This window comes from Mastomys coucha, unplaced genomic scaffold, assembly GCF_008632895.1.
Source record: "Mastomys coucha isolate ucsf_1 unplaced genomic scaffold, UCSF_Mcou_1 pScaffold5, whole genome shotgun sequence".
NCBI classification, from domain to species: Eukaryota; Metazoa; Chordata; class Mammalia; order Rodentia; family Muridae; genus Mastomys; species Mastomys coucha.
Genome location: NW_022196911.1, coordinates 29,288,917 through 29,303,679, shown reverse-complemented (window position 1 = coordinate 29,303,679; position 14,763 = coordinate 29,288,917). Strand labels below are relative to the sequence as shown.

The 14,763-nt window shown below is 46.2% G+C and overlaps 1 protein-coding gene across 3 annotated transcripts in view; it reads left to right on the top strand.

Annotated features, from left to right (window-relative positions):
- The window catches only part of Kcnip1 (potassium voltage-gated channel interacting protein 1), a 389,100-nt gene that overhangs the window by 165,929 nt on the left and 208,408 nt on the right, over positions 1–14,763 (top strand). The window contains exon 1 of one of the 3 annotated variants that reach the window (XM_031350738.1): positions 1–143. This exon is cut by the window's left edge and continues 315 nt beyond it. The exons of 1 other annotated variant lie outside the window; for it this stretch is intronic. In XM_031350738.1, coding sequence (XP_031206598.1) covers positions 83–143 — 61 coding nt within the window. In that variant the 5' untranslated portion in view covers positions 1–82. The remainder of the gene's footprint in view (positions 144–14,763) is intronic. One more of the 3 variants, XM_031350736.1, reaches the window with a different exon arrangement.

Here is a 14,763-nt window from a genome sequence, read left to right as displayed (position 1 = left end):
TGGGCAATCCACACCGATTTCTTTTCAGGGGAGGGAAGAGACAGGGCCTGGGGTCCCAAGACTCACACAAGTCTTCGCTGCCATGGGGGCTGTCATGGGCACCTTCTCGTCCCTGCAGACCAAACAAAGGCGACCCTCTAAAGGTAAGCACTCTATCCTCCATTTGCTCCCCTGGATAGGTTTAGGGGCACCGAGTGTTATGTTGGGATGAAACGTCTGTTTCTCTTAGTTCCAAATCGACTGACTGTCCATGAAGGTTTTGGAAAGCCTCATGTATCTAAGGAATTAAGAACCTCGTGGGAGGGTTGGTGTGAACACCCAGGGGCAGCAGCCAGTGTGGGCGCTGGCCCCCAGCAGGGGTATGTGTACCCTTCTCTTCTAGGGAATGTATGGGAGCAAGACGAGGCAGATTCACAGGTGGAGCAAACTGCGTTCTCTGGGGTGGGCAGAAATGTTGGGAGGTTCTTCCCGCTCCCATGAGGGCTGACGTTGGTGCAACCTCGAGCATCCAGCAAGGGTGCTTACACTCATGCATGCCTCCTTGGGAATGGCCATGCCTTGCCAGGTGCTGACCTGGAGGTCTAACCATGAGGGAAACAGTGATCTGCTGGTCCATCCTTAAAACCTCTGCAAGCCAAAAGGAATCAGCTACGTCCAGGTGGTAGACACCCCCCTGACCCCCCACCCCCCACCCCGAGGCAGATCCTGGGACACAAGGAGTCTGTAGGAAAGAACAGATAACAAGGCTCTGCTGCTACAGTGGTCTGAGGACTTCAGAGGAATGGGGAGAACTGTAAAAAGGTGGCTGGGGCGCCAAGCTCACATATCCTGGGATGTCCCTGTCAGGAGCCTGCTCCATAGCTGCCTTCCTCCAGCTGCGGCATGCCCATCAGTGGTGGGACAGCTATTAGATGCCCATTCAGAGTCGGTTGACCTTGTTGGGCCAAAAGAGTACAATGCAGGTCTCCTTTTCAACAGGCAGAAAGTTGCTTACAGGAACAAGGAGACTGGAAACAAAACAGGAAAAAGATAATGACAGGCTTGGTCTACTTAATGCTCAAAAGCCATTGCAGAGAGCAGAAGGGTCTAAATAGTTTCACACTTAAATATCCAAGTTCTGATATTTTATGTATTCTGACCACAGGTGGGGGCACGACACACACCTCATGCTGGCTGGTGACCAGAGCTGTGTTAGGGTGATAGTGGGACCTGTTTCAGCTCCTGTTGGTTGGGATCATACACAGAGACACCTAGGGGGAAGGGGTTAGTTTTCTGGTCCAGCACTCAGAGACAAACTGGCTGAGGACTATAGAAAGGCATCCTTAGGGGCAGATCCCAGGTGATAAGGCCAGGCTTGCATGACAGACCAGAAGTAGAAGGGGCTTTTGCTTAGCTATCAGGTTCTTTGCTCTACAGGGAAGGCACTGGTGCCTTTCAGTGGCCCAGAGAAAGGCAGATCTGCCAACCGTTTTGCTGGGTCTTGGTACTCTGAGCTCTGCCTCTTTTGGATCCTGAGGTGCTGCTTAACTTGGTGCTTGTCTCAACACCAAGTCCAAGTCAGCTTCCTGATCGTTCTTCTTAACAACACGAGGTCCCACGGGCCGTGGAGGGGATGGTAGGGAACAGTTAACTTGGGTTTCTTTAAAACCACCTACACTGTCTGTGTCTCCTTGAGAGGCAGGGAGGCATCCCAGTGGGTCCGTGGCTCTGTAACCCAGGGGAGTGTAGGTGGGAACCTCATCCCTATCCCTTCAGTCTTGGACCTTGGGCAAATATCACTCTCTGTAAGTCTCAATTGTCATCTCCATCAAATGGATGAGGATGCTGCCCATTATGAAAGCCGGCGAACATGGAGGGAGGGATACCTCATCTCATTCACCATGCTTTCTGAAGCCACTAGAAGAGGTTATATGAGCAAATGGAGGGATGGCTGATGGCCACAGAGGGCTCAGGGGTCACCATCTGCCATCCCAGTCTGTCTCACTGCCAAATCCAGATCACCTGGGGATAGCTCCTGCAGAATTCCAGAGGCCACAGAACCATTTTCTCTCTCCCAAGAACTTAAGAAAGAGGAGAGTTATCGCCGCTCACTGCATGTTCCACCACGGAGTGCTGGGCGCCGTGTTTTATCCGAATATTCTTATTTGATCTTTATAAGGAGTGCTCAGAGTCACTGGCTGGGTCCCTAAGCTAACCCCTGTTCAGAGCAATAGGCTTTAGCCTGAGCTGTCCATAAGTGCAGCTGTATATTTCTCCTAAGCGTTTGTCCCCAGAACAGAGTCCAGCCTCACTGTCTTGCCCATCAAATGCTAATCAGTATAAGGCTCTCCTAAGGGGAGAAGCTTAGAGGTACAGGGATGGGGATCCACTGAGAGGCTTACACTCAGGCATCCTATCCGGAGGTCACTCTCTCCCTTAGCGTTTTAATCTCTGTAGAGGGGAAGCATCTGACGGGACATTTTTTCAGGTTCCGTTTGGTCCTCAGATTCTAAAGGTTTTACTGTTGGTGCTGTCACAGGAACCACTGTTCTCAGCTCTGAGATGTCAGGCTCAGACCTAATTAGACGCAGTTAGGGGAAGGTGGCAGGGAATTTCAACAGAAGAGTCTGTCTCCCTGCTGGGTTCAAATCCAGGCTCTACCACACTAGCTGTATGACTAAGCCTTATTTTCTTCCACTGTGCACCAGGGACAGTAGTAGTTACCATCTTAAAATAGCTGTTGTGTTGTATGCATTTCAGGGATGATGGAAGGCAAGCACTTTGCACACACGCTGTATGTGATCAGTGATCAGCAATTTTGGGGTCCTACTGAGTGTATGGCTGCACTGCTTAGGCCATCTGAATGCCCAGAATTGGGCTATCCTGCAAATAGGCAATACTGTTGAGAGTTGTACAGTTCGTTCCTGGAATGCCATCCAAGCCCTGTATAGGCAAGCAAGACCAAAAGCCAGGCACTGGGATGCCGAGCCTTTGCTGCGGCCCACTGACCCTCTGCACTGTGGCCGATCCTGGAAACATCACAGCTGACTCAGCTACAGCTCCAAGCGCTTAAAAATGCAACTTGGGAAAACATGCACATCTTTAAAACAGGGCAGCAATCCCGTGTGATTAGTGCTGGGGAAAGAATGCACCTAGCCCAACCTCAAGCCCAGGAACCATTCCCTGAAGGCAGCAGAAATCTAAAGTAATTTAAGAGCTTTGCCACAGAACAAAAGCACAGCCTTCACTTTCTGTCTTCTGTATGGAATCTTGGTGTGTCTTTAATTGAAAATAGGAAAAACTTTGCCTGGGGGTTTCAGGCACTGTCCCCAGTCCTAGGGGGACTTTCTTTTGCAGGCAGTTTCATGTGTGCTTTTTCTTCCATAGACTCTGCTCTCAGGTTTGAATGTGGGAGTAAGGATGACTTATGGCTAAGCAGAGAGGGAGCATGCGGGTATATTTGCAGCCTCCATGGAATCAGGAGACTTCAGGAAAACACTAGCCAAGCTCCATCTACCAGAGACTTTGTCTGTAAGCAAATAGCCCCGTGTTTCTTAGGTGGTTGAGTTCCAATTCCCCCATGATCAAGTTCGGCATTTGGAACTTTGAGAAGATGAGCTTTAGACCTCCCCGGTGCCCACTGAGTCACTGGGGAAAAACCCATGACTACTGGAGGATTTTTTATCAGGTCACATGGCAAGATAAGGTCAAATATGAGGCTGGTCTTGTAGGTCCTAAATCGGAGAGTCTTTTGGAGAATTGTAGAGGCATAGAATGCCCAATGAGTCTGGCCTTGAAGTTGATGGATGGGGTGGTGTGTTAATCCTAGAGAGCCTTGGGAGTCAGCGATGGGCAGGCAGTGATGAAGAGGTACAGTCCCACATCATACCAGCCTGGGATTAGAGATCCCTCGAAAATCACTCTGCTTTAGAAATACCCCTTTCTCCATCTGGGAAGGGGAAGTATCAAGCAATAGATGTGTGTGTGCTATGGGCTTTTCCCACCTCAGCATCTCCGTCTATCATTTAAGCTCTGTAAGTCTCTCCCCCCAAGTCCCCAACTCATCCACTAATTCAAATTCTACCCACATTCCAAGAACTCACTCAGCTGTTTCTGTATTCAAGAAGCCTTCTCCAAGCCCCAGAGAGAAGTGACTTCTCCCACCAGAATCCACAACATTTCTGAGGCGTACACTCTCCTGACTCACAACTCATGCTTGGAATTAGACAGTCAATGGAAGTGTTAACCCTCTATCACTATTCTATGGGATTCTTGGGGCCAAACACGTGTCTGAATCATTCTTCATAGTCCCTGGCTTGGTTCTTTGCACACAGTAGGTATTCAGTGAATACTTTTCAATGCAAACTATAAACAATGAGATGATTGGTCTTTCGTCATTATTCCTAAGAATTGCAGACCCCACGGGAAAAGTTAGCTCAGCACTGAAATGTCAGTTACCAGCCCCTCTGCCTGAATGAATTCTCTTATTTGATCTGTTGGCTTTGAACTGGCTTGGTCTGTGAAGTATACTGAATCTGTTCCCCAGCTCCTGATCTTCACAGGATCGGGGTAAAGGGATGCACTGCCTAAAATCAGAGGTGCTTTCAGACTGGTTCCAGGAACAGGACCAAAAGACCCCTTTGTTTACCTAGAAGGGCTGTGCTCAGTCAATTCTCTGTCTGTGTGGTATGTTGGGGGGAGGGTGGATACATGCATTCCTTAGCAGACAAGCAAGTGATGGATGATTGCACAAATAAAAGAATCAATAAACAAGAAAAATGAATGAAGGAGCAAGTGACTAATCAAATGAAAGGCAGAGGATGATTGAGTGAGTGAGTATGTGATTAAATGACTGTATCCATGAGTGGATGAATGAATGCATGCATGCATGCATGAATGAATGATGAAGTCCTGGAAAAACTGTAGCAAAAGACTATTTTTTTATGAAAAGTAATAGCAATGATTGTGTTTTCTGGCTCCTGAGCATTTGTCTCCATTCATGGCTGCTGCTAATAACACAAGACCACAGATAAGTAAGTTAAAGGGGAAAACCACTGATCTTGGTCTATAGCTCTGGAATAATGAAGCTCGAGGGGTCATGGGTGAAGGTAGCCCATGTGGTGACTGGTAGCCTTCTTGAGGGCGGAGTCCTGAGGCACACAGGGCATCCCAGGTTGAGAGGTGCCCTAGGGGTTTCCTCTCTTTAAAGCTTCCAGCATTCAGTGATGACTCCACTTACTGAATCCTGATCCCTAGCCTCCCAGAGACTCCAAACTTGATAGTTCAGGTTTCCACTCTCTTAAAACCCCATGATGGAAATCAAGCTCCAGCATGAGCTTCAGAGGGGCCAAGCCGTAACAACACCTACAGGGAAGTGTAGATGAGTGAAAGACCCAGGAAACTTCAGTGCAGAAAGTTAATAGCAAAACTTAATGGGAAGTGCCCTCTGGAACACAGTGAGAAGGTCCTGGGATGTTTTGCCTACCAATAGGCACGAGTGTCTGTAGGGAAAGCGGAGAGAGGGTAGCCTATCTCTTGGCTTCACACTTTGTTGGGCCAAAGGCTGGGATTGCAATCCAACATCACCCTTTGTTTTCCAGGTTCATTGTTACCTGGTCTACATGTCCACCCTTTCATTTGTTCACTTGGCCAATCCCATAATTATGATCTAACATTGCTCTCTGGTACCCTTTCTGCCCAAGTTCAACTCCAGCTCCTGTGCCTCCTTCCATCTCTGTTTCTAACTCCATCCCAGGCACCTGGTGAACTCCTACATATTCTTCAAAGCTCCACCCAACATCATCTCACACTCCTACAGACAGAGCACATCTCCCCTTCTCTGGTCCCCCAGGGCTGTTGATGCCACTCCTCATGAACATACTCTGAGATTTTTGTCTACACAAGGCTATCATTGTGAGTTTACACAATTATCCCCGTGCCTGGCTCTTGAGGGCTGATTCTTATTCCAGAGCCCCTGTCAAGCCTGACACCTGGTCTAGTCTTGACGGATGTTGGCTGTGTGGAGGAAGGAATGGATAGGCTGGGGGAAGGGGACACACTATAGTGCAGAGGAGAAATCCAAGATCCAGGTCTGCACCTGGGAAGAAACCTGCAACACTCTGCATAACGGCCCTGGAGCCAGCGCTCCCATTCATCAGGCAGGGAAGGAACGTAATTAGAAAGGGAAGAGAGGGAGAAAGAAAGGTCCCAGGGCTTTCAGAGAATCTAGTTTCAGCTCTTCAGTTCCCTCCAGGTGCTATTTTAAGTAGGTCACCTTCTAGAAGTAGCCTAGGGTGGGATATTGCTCTTTCCCCATGTGCGAGCCATGAGGGGAATACTTTGGATTAATTCTTATTATTCCAGGCTATATTAATAATAGCCTGCTCCGGAGCAAGAACGAGACCTCATTAAAATTAGGGTGCCAAGAGGAGGGTGCATGGTTAGGACCATTGGGCCAAGGTTACAAAGGTTTGTCTCGTGTATCAAGCTATTTGTAGGGATGTTTTAGCCCTTTCAGCTATGGCATTTGATTCTGTGCCTTGGAGACCCAGAGCTATTATAGCCACAGTCACTGATATTCTGAGCCACTTCATAGCCATTCCCCACTATGGGAAATTGTCGGGTTCAGTTGCTAACAGAAATTCCCAACCATGAGATATGCAAACATAGATCAGCTTCCAATACTAATACCAATATTATCTAAAATTGACCAAGCCTCTACAAGACTTCAGGCACCTTGTTCTTCCAATCCCTGGATTGCTTTACCTCAACCCTGCAGGACAAGATACTGTGCTGGTTCTCATTTTATAGCTATGGAAACTGAGGCTCTAAAAAGAGAAGTGCTTTGCTGGAGCCCTAAAGCCAGAAGACAGCAGAGTCTGCTTCTGGCCAATGGCAGAGTATAAGCCTTGAAGTTTCATGCCAGCCTCCTCCCTCCTGACCTCGTACCAGGAGCCTGGGGGACTTGGGACCAGTCAAAATGGAGGTGTGGATGTAAAAAGTCATATTCAGGGAGAGACTGCAGCATTTCATTAGCCTTATGGAGCAGTGAGCTGCCTGCAAGCTCCAAGAAAAACACTCCTAGCCTGTCTACAAACCACCCCTGGATCTGCTTTCATTTCGTCTGACACTGTGAAAGCTGGCATTTGAAATGATTGGGGGCAGAAGGCCAATTAGCAAATTCATTAATAGGATTAAACCTCTCTCCTCTCCTCTAATCATTTATGTGAACTAGATTTCTCTCTCTTCGTTGCAGCCATCATGGCCTGTCAGGGAAGGATCGAGCAACTATTTAAGCATCTTCAAGTCTGTTAGGTTCTCAGAACTCCAGTGGTAGGCAGCCAGTTCAGGGGTTCACATGGTCTAGATGGGCAAAAGGGCCCAAGCAGATATGAGTGGTATCCACTCAAAGCACCCAGATTCAAGAGACTGCTATATATCCACAAATACACAGCAACCTTCTCTTAACTTCTACTCTGCCCTTAGTCATGCATCCTTAGCTCAAGCATGTGTATATGGCACAGTCACTATGAGTACATACTCATGGCTAGACAGGCCTAATTCTCCTCAGCATACTAGGTTCGTGACCTTGGCTAGGTCACATTGTCTATATAAGCTTTAACGTCCACATAATCTAGAAAATTGGGGCACTGATAGCAAAACCTTCAATATTGTTATGAGAATTCAGTGGAACAATATGTTCAAGGTGTGGTCAGCACGCAGAAAAATTTACAATCAAAGTAAGCCTCCCCGTCTTTGTGCTGGTTCAAAACATGACCTCAGATGAGCAACTTCATCTTAGCTTGGAGCCTGCTAGGAATGCAGAGTCTCAGGCCCCAACTCAGCCCTAGAAAATCCTTAGCTGGGCATTAACAAGATTCCCAGATGGTTTGTACACCCACTGAGCTTTGAGAAACAATGGACCAGAACATGTATTCTAAAAATATATAGGTTAAATGACCTAAGGTGATGCATCAAGTTGGTAGGGACCTCTGGAGTCCTCTGGCTCGAGCCTCTTATTACAGATAGTAAAGATGAAGAAGGAAAGTGTGTTGCCCATGGTCACATGGCTTGAACTTCAGCCTGGCTGACTGCCTTGGGTCTGCTTGTCCTCATATGAATTATTTCATTCTTGAGTCCCAAGATTAGCATTTCAGAAATTGAGATTTTCTTTCTTTTTAATGAAACAGAAGTACAGGAATAGGCATACCCATTACTTTTTAGAAACTTATCTGTGCATATATGTGTAAGCCTTCATGAGTTTATGTGCTCCATGTACAAGGAGGTGGTGGGGGAGGCCAGAAGAAGAAATGGAATTGCAGCATGTCATAAGCCACCATGTGCACTCTAGGAGTGGCGGAACCTTAACAGGTTCAGCCAACCAAAAGACTCAATCTTGATTCTACCAACCATGTTCTCTGCTACCTGAAGATATGATAAGCAGAAATTATGGTCTTCCATCCTTCTTTCTAAGACAGAAATCACAACAGAGCCTGGTGACTTACAACTAGACACTTTCCAGCATAGGAGATACTGTTGAGAATACCCGGATCCTCTAAGCAGGCTGGCAGTCTAGATGTATATGCAAAGCCTTTGAGTTGGGATGAGAAGCCAGAAAACTTAAGAGAAGTTAGTGGAGTCTGAGCAGATAAAGACATGCCATGAAGCATGAAAGTCAAGTCTCCTTTGTGGGGCTTTGAACAGGCACTCTGTGGGGTAGGTGCTATAACCTCATTCTACATTTATGCTATCTGTTACAACCACACTAATTCTTCATAGAGTAGGAAACAGGGGGCTTGGGGAGTGGGTTGTCCTGATTGGGTAGTGAGTCACCTTGTAACAGGTCTGATACCAAGGCAACACCTTCTAGCCTCTGATCCCTAGGGAGAGGCTAACAAGTGCTGCCAGCCTTGGGTTCCTAGGAACAAAAATGGCAGCCGGCAGCCTCTTCTGACTTCTCACTGTGCTGACCCTGACCTACTGAGAGGAAGGTTCTAAGAGAGGTCATGCAGTTTCTGCCTCCAAGGGGAGGCCAGTGCTCTTGCACTCATGCACAGAAGGCTAGAAGTTAGCCTCACAGGACTCTCCAAGAAGGCCATGCTGCATGTGCAACAGGCATCTCTCAGAGTGGTTTCAAGGGGCTCCGCGGCCTCCTTCACTTCTTGATTAGAACTGGACTGGATTAGGCCTCCAAGCCCCATAGACCCAAACTCTAAAATAGTCTCATCTCTTAACTTTCCACTGATGGCTATTTAGACAATTCAAGACAAAACAGTTAGGAAAACAAAAACCTAAGAATATTTGAATTCCTTCCCATGATGACTACGCTGGCAACAAATTTTGAATACAATATGTTGTCAAAACACATTTATTCAGTGTCTGGTTGCCGTGCTTTGCTGGTGCTGTAGGAACATCTTGAATGAGATTCTCGACTTCTCAGCATTGAAATCAGAGCAGACAATAAGAAGAAAGGTGCTTTGGAGACCCACTGTGTGCCAGTGGCTGTGAAAAGTGTCAACAAAATAACAACAGAATGAAAAACAATAGTTAAATAGTCAGTAGAGAGCAGAGGAGTCAGGCAAAATGCTTATATGGCTCATTGTGCCCAGTACTTACTCTACTAAGTACTTTTGATGCTGTAAACTGCTTTAGTCCTTATAGAAACCCAAGGAGAGGAGTATTTTGTGCAGATTCAATCTCAGATGGCAGGAAGTAGGTGCTAATAGATGAGGAAATGCAGCATCTGGAAGAAGCGACTTGCTCAAGTTCCCCCGGGTGCTGGTAGGAGAATGAGGGATTGGGACCAGATTGGAATGACTGTAAAGCCTTTGTCCTTGAGGTTCTACACTCTGGCAATGACTAAGCGGGCAGAAAATCTGTAGATTATCCACCTAACACCTCAGCAGTTTGTTTCTCTTTCAGCCTTGAAGTACCCAAGGGCATAAACACTATTTGCAGCCAAGGAAAGGGGAGGATAAAGAGCATGGGTGGGTAAATTATCCCTCCACATCTGTGAGCCCCATGTCTTCAGATTCAGCCAATTCATATAGAAAATATTCAGAAATGAAGTTCCAGAATGTTTAAAAAGTAAAACTTGAGGGCTGGAGAGATGGCTCAGTGATAGAGTCCTCTCCTTGCAAACAGGAGGACAAGTGTTCAAGCCCCAGAACCCACACTGAGCTATGGTGCCAAGTACATACATATAGTGGTGTGTTGACATCTTCTGAGATAGTAGTAGTCACTGAGAAATGGTTTTAGGTGTATGGGAGAATGTACAGAGGCTCCATAAAAATACTACATATTTTATTAAAGAGATGTAAGCATTCTCAGATTTTTTTTTTAATCAGTGGGTCCTAGAACCATTCCTCCAAGGTATGAAGAAACAAGAGTATTCAATTCACTCATTTCTCATGGATGGCTGAGTTAGAATTTGGACCCAATGGTTGCACTCATGTACCTGTAGGCTAAATCACAGGGCTGCCATCTCACTCTGCTGCACTACACAATGCCCAACACAATGTGGAATGTACAGCATTTGGGCAAGGCAACACTGAAGGCCCATGCTTGCAAGCTGTGGCGTAGCTGAGTTGTCAGATCCTTCCTTGCACATCAGTCTCTTCACCTGTTAAATCACAGTCATCAAGGGACTAGCTCACTAGCTGGTTACAAGATCTGAGATCACAGAAGTGTTTATGAAGCTGTAAGACAATGCCTTAGTGGTGGTTTTTGATATCAGATTAACTGTCATAGGTGTAGGATTGAATATTTTATGATGGTCATCATGTTTCTGGTTGATGGTCATTGTGATGTTGGTTAAAAAAAACGTAGTAGTGGAGATAGTGGTGGTGGCGGTGATAGAGGTGAGTGTTATCAGAGACAGTGGTGAACGCTGTAGGGGTAATATTATTGGTGATGGTGTAAGTGTTGGTAACAACAATAATAGCAGTAGCATTAAGGGAACTAATGATGAGATGTGTGCTGCTTGCCCTGATGCAGGTTAACAATGTTAATAGTAATGTGTTAACTAGTAGGGCCGATGCTATTAATAATAGAAGTGGTGGTAGTGATGGTAATGACAATGGTTACACACACAGGTGATGTGGGTAGTAAGCATTTATAAGTAATAGTGTTGTTGGAAGGGTGATATTGGTGGTGATAGTGGCATTGATGGATTCGGAACAATTATTACCTTTGTATTAACTAACTACCTTAGGCTTCACAGGATTTCCAACTCCCTCTGCTTGAGCTCCCCCCTCCAAGATGTGTTTGTCAGAAGGAGAAAAGAGTAAAACAAATACCTGATGCCTTCTGATTTCTTTCCTTACACAGTTAGGACTTTCAGGATAACTGTGATCTAAGCTATCTTCTTGATACTTGCATTCCAATACATAGTGCAATGTTGGGCCCAGTAGACAGTCATGTCTGCAATAAATATCTGTGCAGTGAAAGAAGACACTTGCAGAATAACACAGCCATCTTGGATGCCCTCATCAGAGTCAAGTGTCCTGTCTCTGAGGACCACACAGGGGTTGTTTGCTATCAGTTCTCCATCACCTCCAAATGCACTTGCATTAACACCATGCAATATGGACTCTGCAACTACTCTTCTCTGGCAAGTTTGGAAAGCTCTACCCTGGGAACCCCTAGGTGTTGGCCTAGCCTGACTCCTTGCACCACCACCACCACCACCACCACCACCACCACCACCACCACCACCCTGAGCCCAGGGCTATGTCTTCTCAGTTCTAATTCTGTGATAACTTATTACAAGGACCCATAAAGAGATGGCAACCCATACCAACCAGTGCCTTAGTGCCTTAGATGTCTCTTCTGAGACATCTTTGGTTTCCTTCTTGTACCCTTGCTATACAGCAGGAACAAGATGTAGGCACTGGCCAGAGATGTTCTTATTGGCATTCCGTCCATACCCATAGACACTGCAGAAGCGACTTCAAGTGCCAGAAGCTCCACATCCCACCCTCTCAACACGTTAGAGACACCTGCAAACCCTCCCCATGTGTAGAAAAGGAAACAGGTCCTTCAGCTAATGATAAAGCTATGCCCTGACAGCCTGTCTCAAACTGACAATATTATATACATCAAAAATGTATTAAATCTACCCAGCCTACCAAACATCTGTGCTCAGCCACATAGCTCATGGCAGAGAGCTGGTGGTTTCCTCCCATGATCTGGGGCTGGCTGGGAACATCTTGCGAGAATGTGATTCTATATCTCACTGACTCAGGAAAAATCCAAACTTAAAATATGGTTCTGACTGAATGTGTATCTCATTCATCCCATAAGCAAGCTGGCAAATCACTGAGTCAAACTGTTGTAATCTGGGGTCTGTCTGCAATCACATGTTCATAGTACAGCATTTACATAGCCTTTTGACACATAGTGGGGGCACAGTAAAGTGTATCTCTTACCAAATACTGAGATTTGTTCTAGAGAGATGAGGAACCGACAAAGTAGACTTTTGTATCTCTGGTGCAATAGGCATGGCTGTCATTTGTCTTGGATCCTGTACCCCATAATTCTGATCCTAAGGGACCCTTTGAATAGATCACATGTTATTAAGAAAGGTGAAAATAAACCTAGCTCTTTGGACAAGACCCATTTTGCCCAATAAGGAATAGAATTTGGATACTAACAGGTCTTAGATTTAAACACTGCAGTTTCCTTCTCTGTCTGCCTGACCTCAGCTCACTCCTTCGGTTAGGCCTTGGACTCTTCATGAGTCCCATAAGGTTGGAAATACTGACCACATGGGTTCCTTGGGAAGAGTATGGAAAATGAAGTGTAAATGGAGCGAGGGTGAGAATTCATCTCTCAGGCAGTTCAGAACGGGAGAAAATGGAAAGACCAAAGTGGTTTTGGGATTACAGCTGCCTGCAGTCTTTATGTGTCTCTGGAATTGATTTATTGTTCCCCTAAAATCCTGGAACAAAACCAAGAAAGAGAGGAAGAAAAGGTGGGTGCAGGCAGGGAGGGTGGGATTCTGGAAGGAAATGTAAATATGGGGAAGTGCAAGTAGCTGATGCCCACCTGAGGAAGTGGACCACATGGGAAGAGTGTTTGCTGGTTTTGTATGTTGTGAATGTATGTGTTAAAAGAGATAGAAGAAGGGGGCTGGGTAGGAAGAAGTATGTTACAGAACAGAAGACAGACGGACAGGTCACAAGGTATGTTCTGCACAAAATGCATTCTGCAAAGGGTGAGAACTGAGGCAAGGTAAACACTCACACTTTTTTTTTTTTTTTTTTTTTTTTTTTTTTTTTTTTGGTTTTTCGAGACAGGGTTTCTCTGTGTCATCCTGGTTGTCCTGGAACTCACTCTGTAGACCAGGCTGGCCTCAAATTCAAAAATCCACCTGCCTCTGCCTCCCAAGCGCTGGGATTATAACACTCACACTTTCAATACCACATAGGGGCCCCATGTGTCAAACAGTAGGTATTCCTTAAGGGACATTTGGTGTGTATACATGTGTGGAAAGAGAATACTCGCTGTTGTGTATGTAATATCAGACAGTGTGCTGGGCACTTCCCCTATGTTATTTCATCTATTCACCTTACTACCCTGTGAGGCAGAGTAACTGCATCTCAGAAGTAAGAAAATTAAATCTCAGAGCAGAGATAGGAGGAGCAACCTGAGGTCAAGTGGATGGGAAAGGGGAGGAGCTGTGTCGGTGCCCTCAGGTCTGAGGTTCTGTACCTACCACCAAATGTTTGAGAGTTGGGGAAGTTGAGGCTCAGGAATGGTGTTTCCCTACAGGTGCACAGCCAACCTGCAGGACCAGGAGGCCAAATCAACAGCTCTGACTGGCCAATCTCCCAGTCTTTCCTCTTCCCCGGACCCTCACCATTCTCATACTCGTCTTCCTCCTCCTCCTTCTGTCCCCCGGCTGACTTCTAAAACTTTGGGGGAGCACTAAACCAATAAACCAGTTCAAAAGATAACAGTTCCATGGATCTCCCTCCTAAGCCTGGTGTCTTCATGCTGTCTCCACAGCCGTCCTTCACCATTGCGCTACTGTGTATGCCAGGAGACAGATGCTGCATTCCGGGCTGCCACTATGGTCCCTCTCCTCCTGATTCAGAAGACTGTCCATATGACGACACACATAGACTTAGAATCCAGGAAGCCTCCATTGAGTGCACGATCTTGGATAAATGCCTACTGTATTTGAGCCTCAGATTCATCATCTGTAAGATAAGGATGTGATCTCCCTCTGTGGAGTGTTGCAACAGAGAGTCAGATTCCTCCACAATCACAAGTCTAACGACTGGAACAGATATGACAATTCCTGGCTTGTGCTGTCACCCCCTCATTCATTACTCCTGGCAGATATTGATCACCCATCACAGAACCTTTTCCTTCCACACACAGTGTGACCTCCAGATCTTTCTCAACAGCACTCTAAGCAGAGGCTACCAGGGCAAAGTTATCTGTGTTCTGACCAAATGCTTCACATTTCCAACTCCCTCTGCTCTGCATAAGCTGGGCTGTTGCTCTCCACAGCCAGTGCAGCATCTCTCTCTCTCTCTCTCTCTCTCTCTCTCTCTCTCTCTCTCTCTCTCTCTCTCTCTCTCTCTCTCTCTCTGTGTGTGTGTGTGTGTGTGTGTGTGAAACTATTATTCCATGCTAAAAGATCACTATAGTCATTTGTGTATTGATTTATTTGTACAGATTCTCCACCTTTTAGAATTCCACCATCCACATCTTATCTGTCAGACTCAGGATCTGCAAGTAACATCAGTTCACATTTGGAAGAGGAGCCAGGGC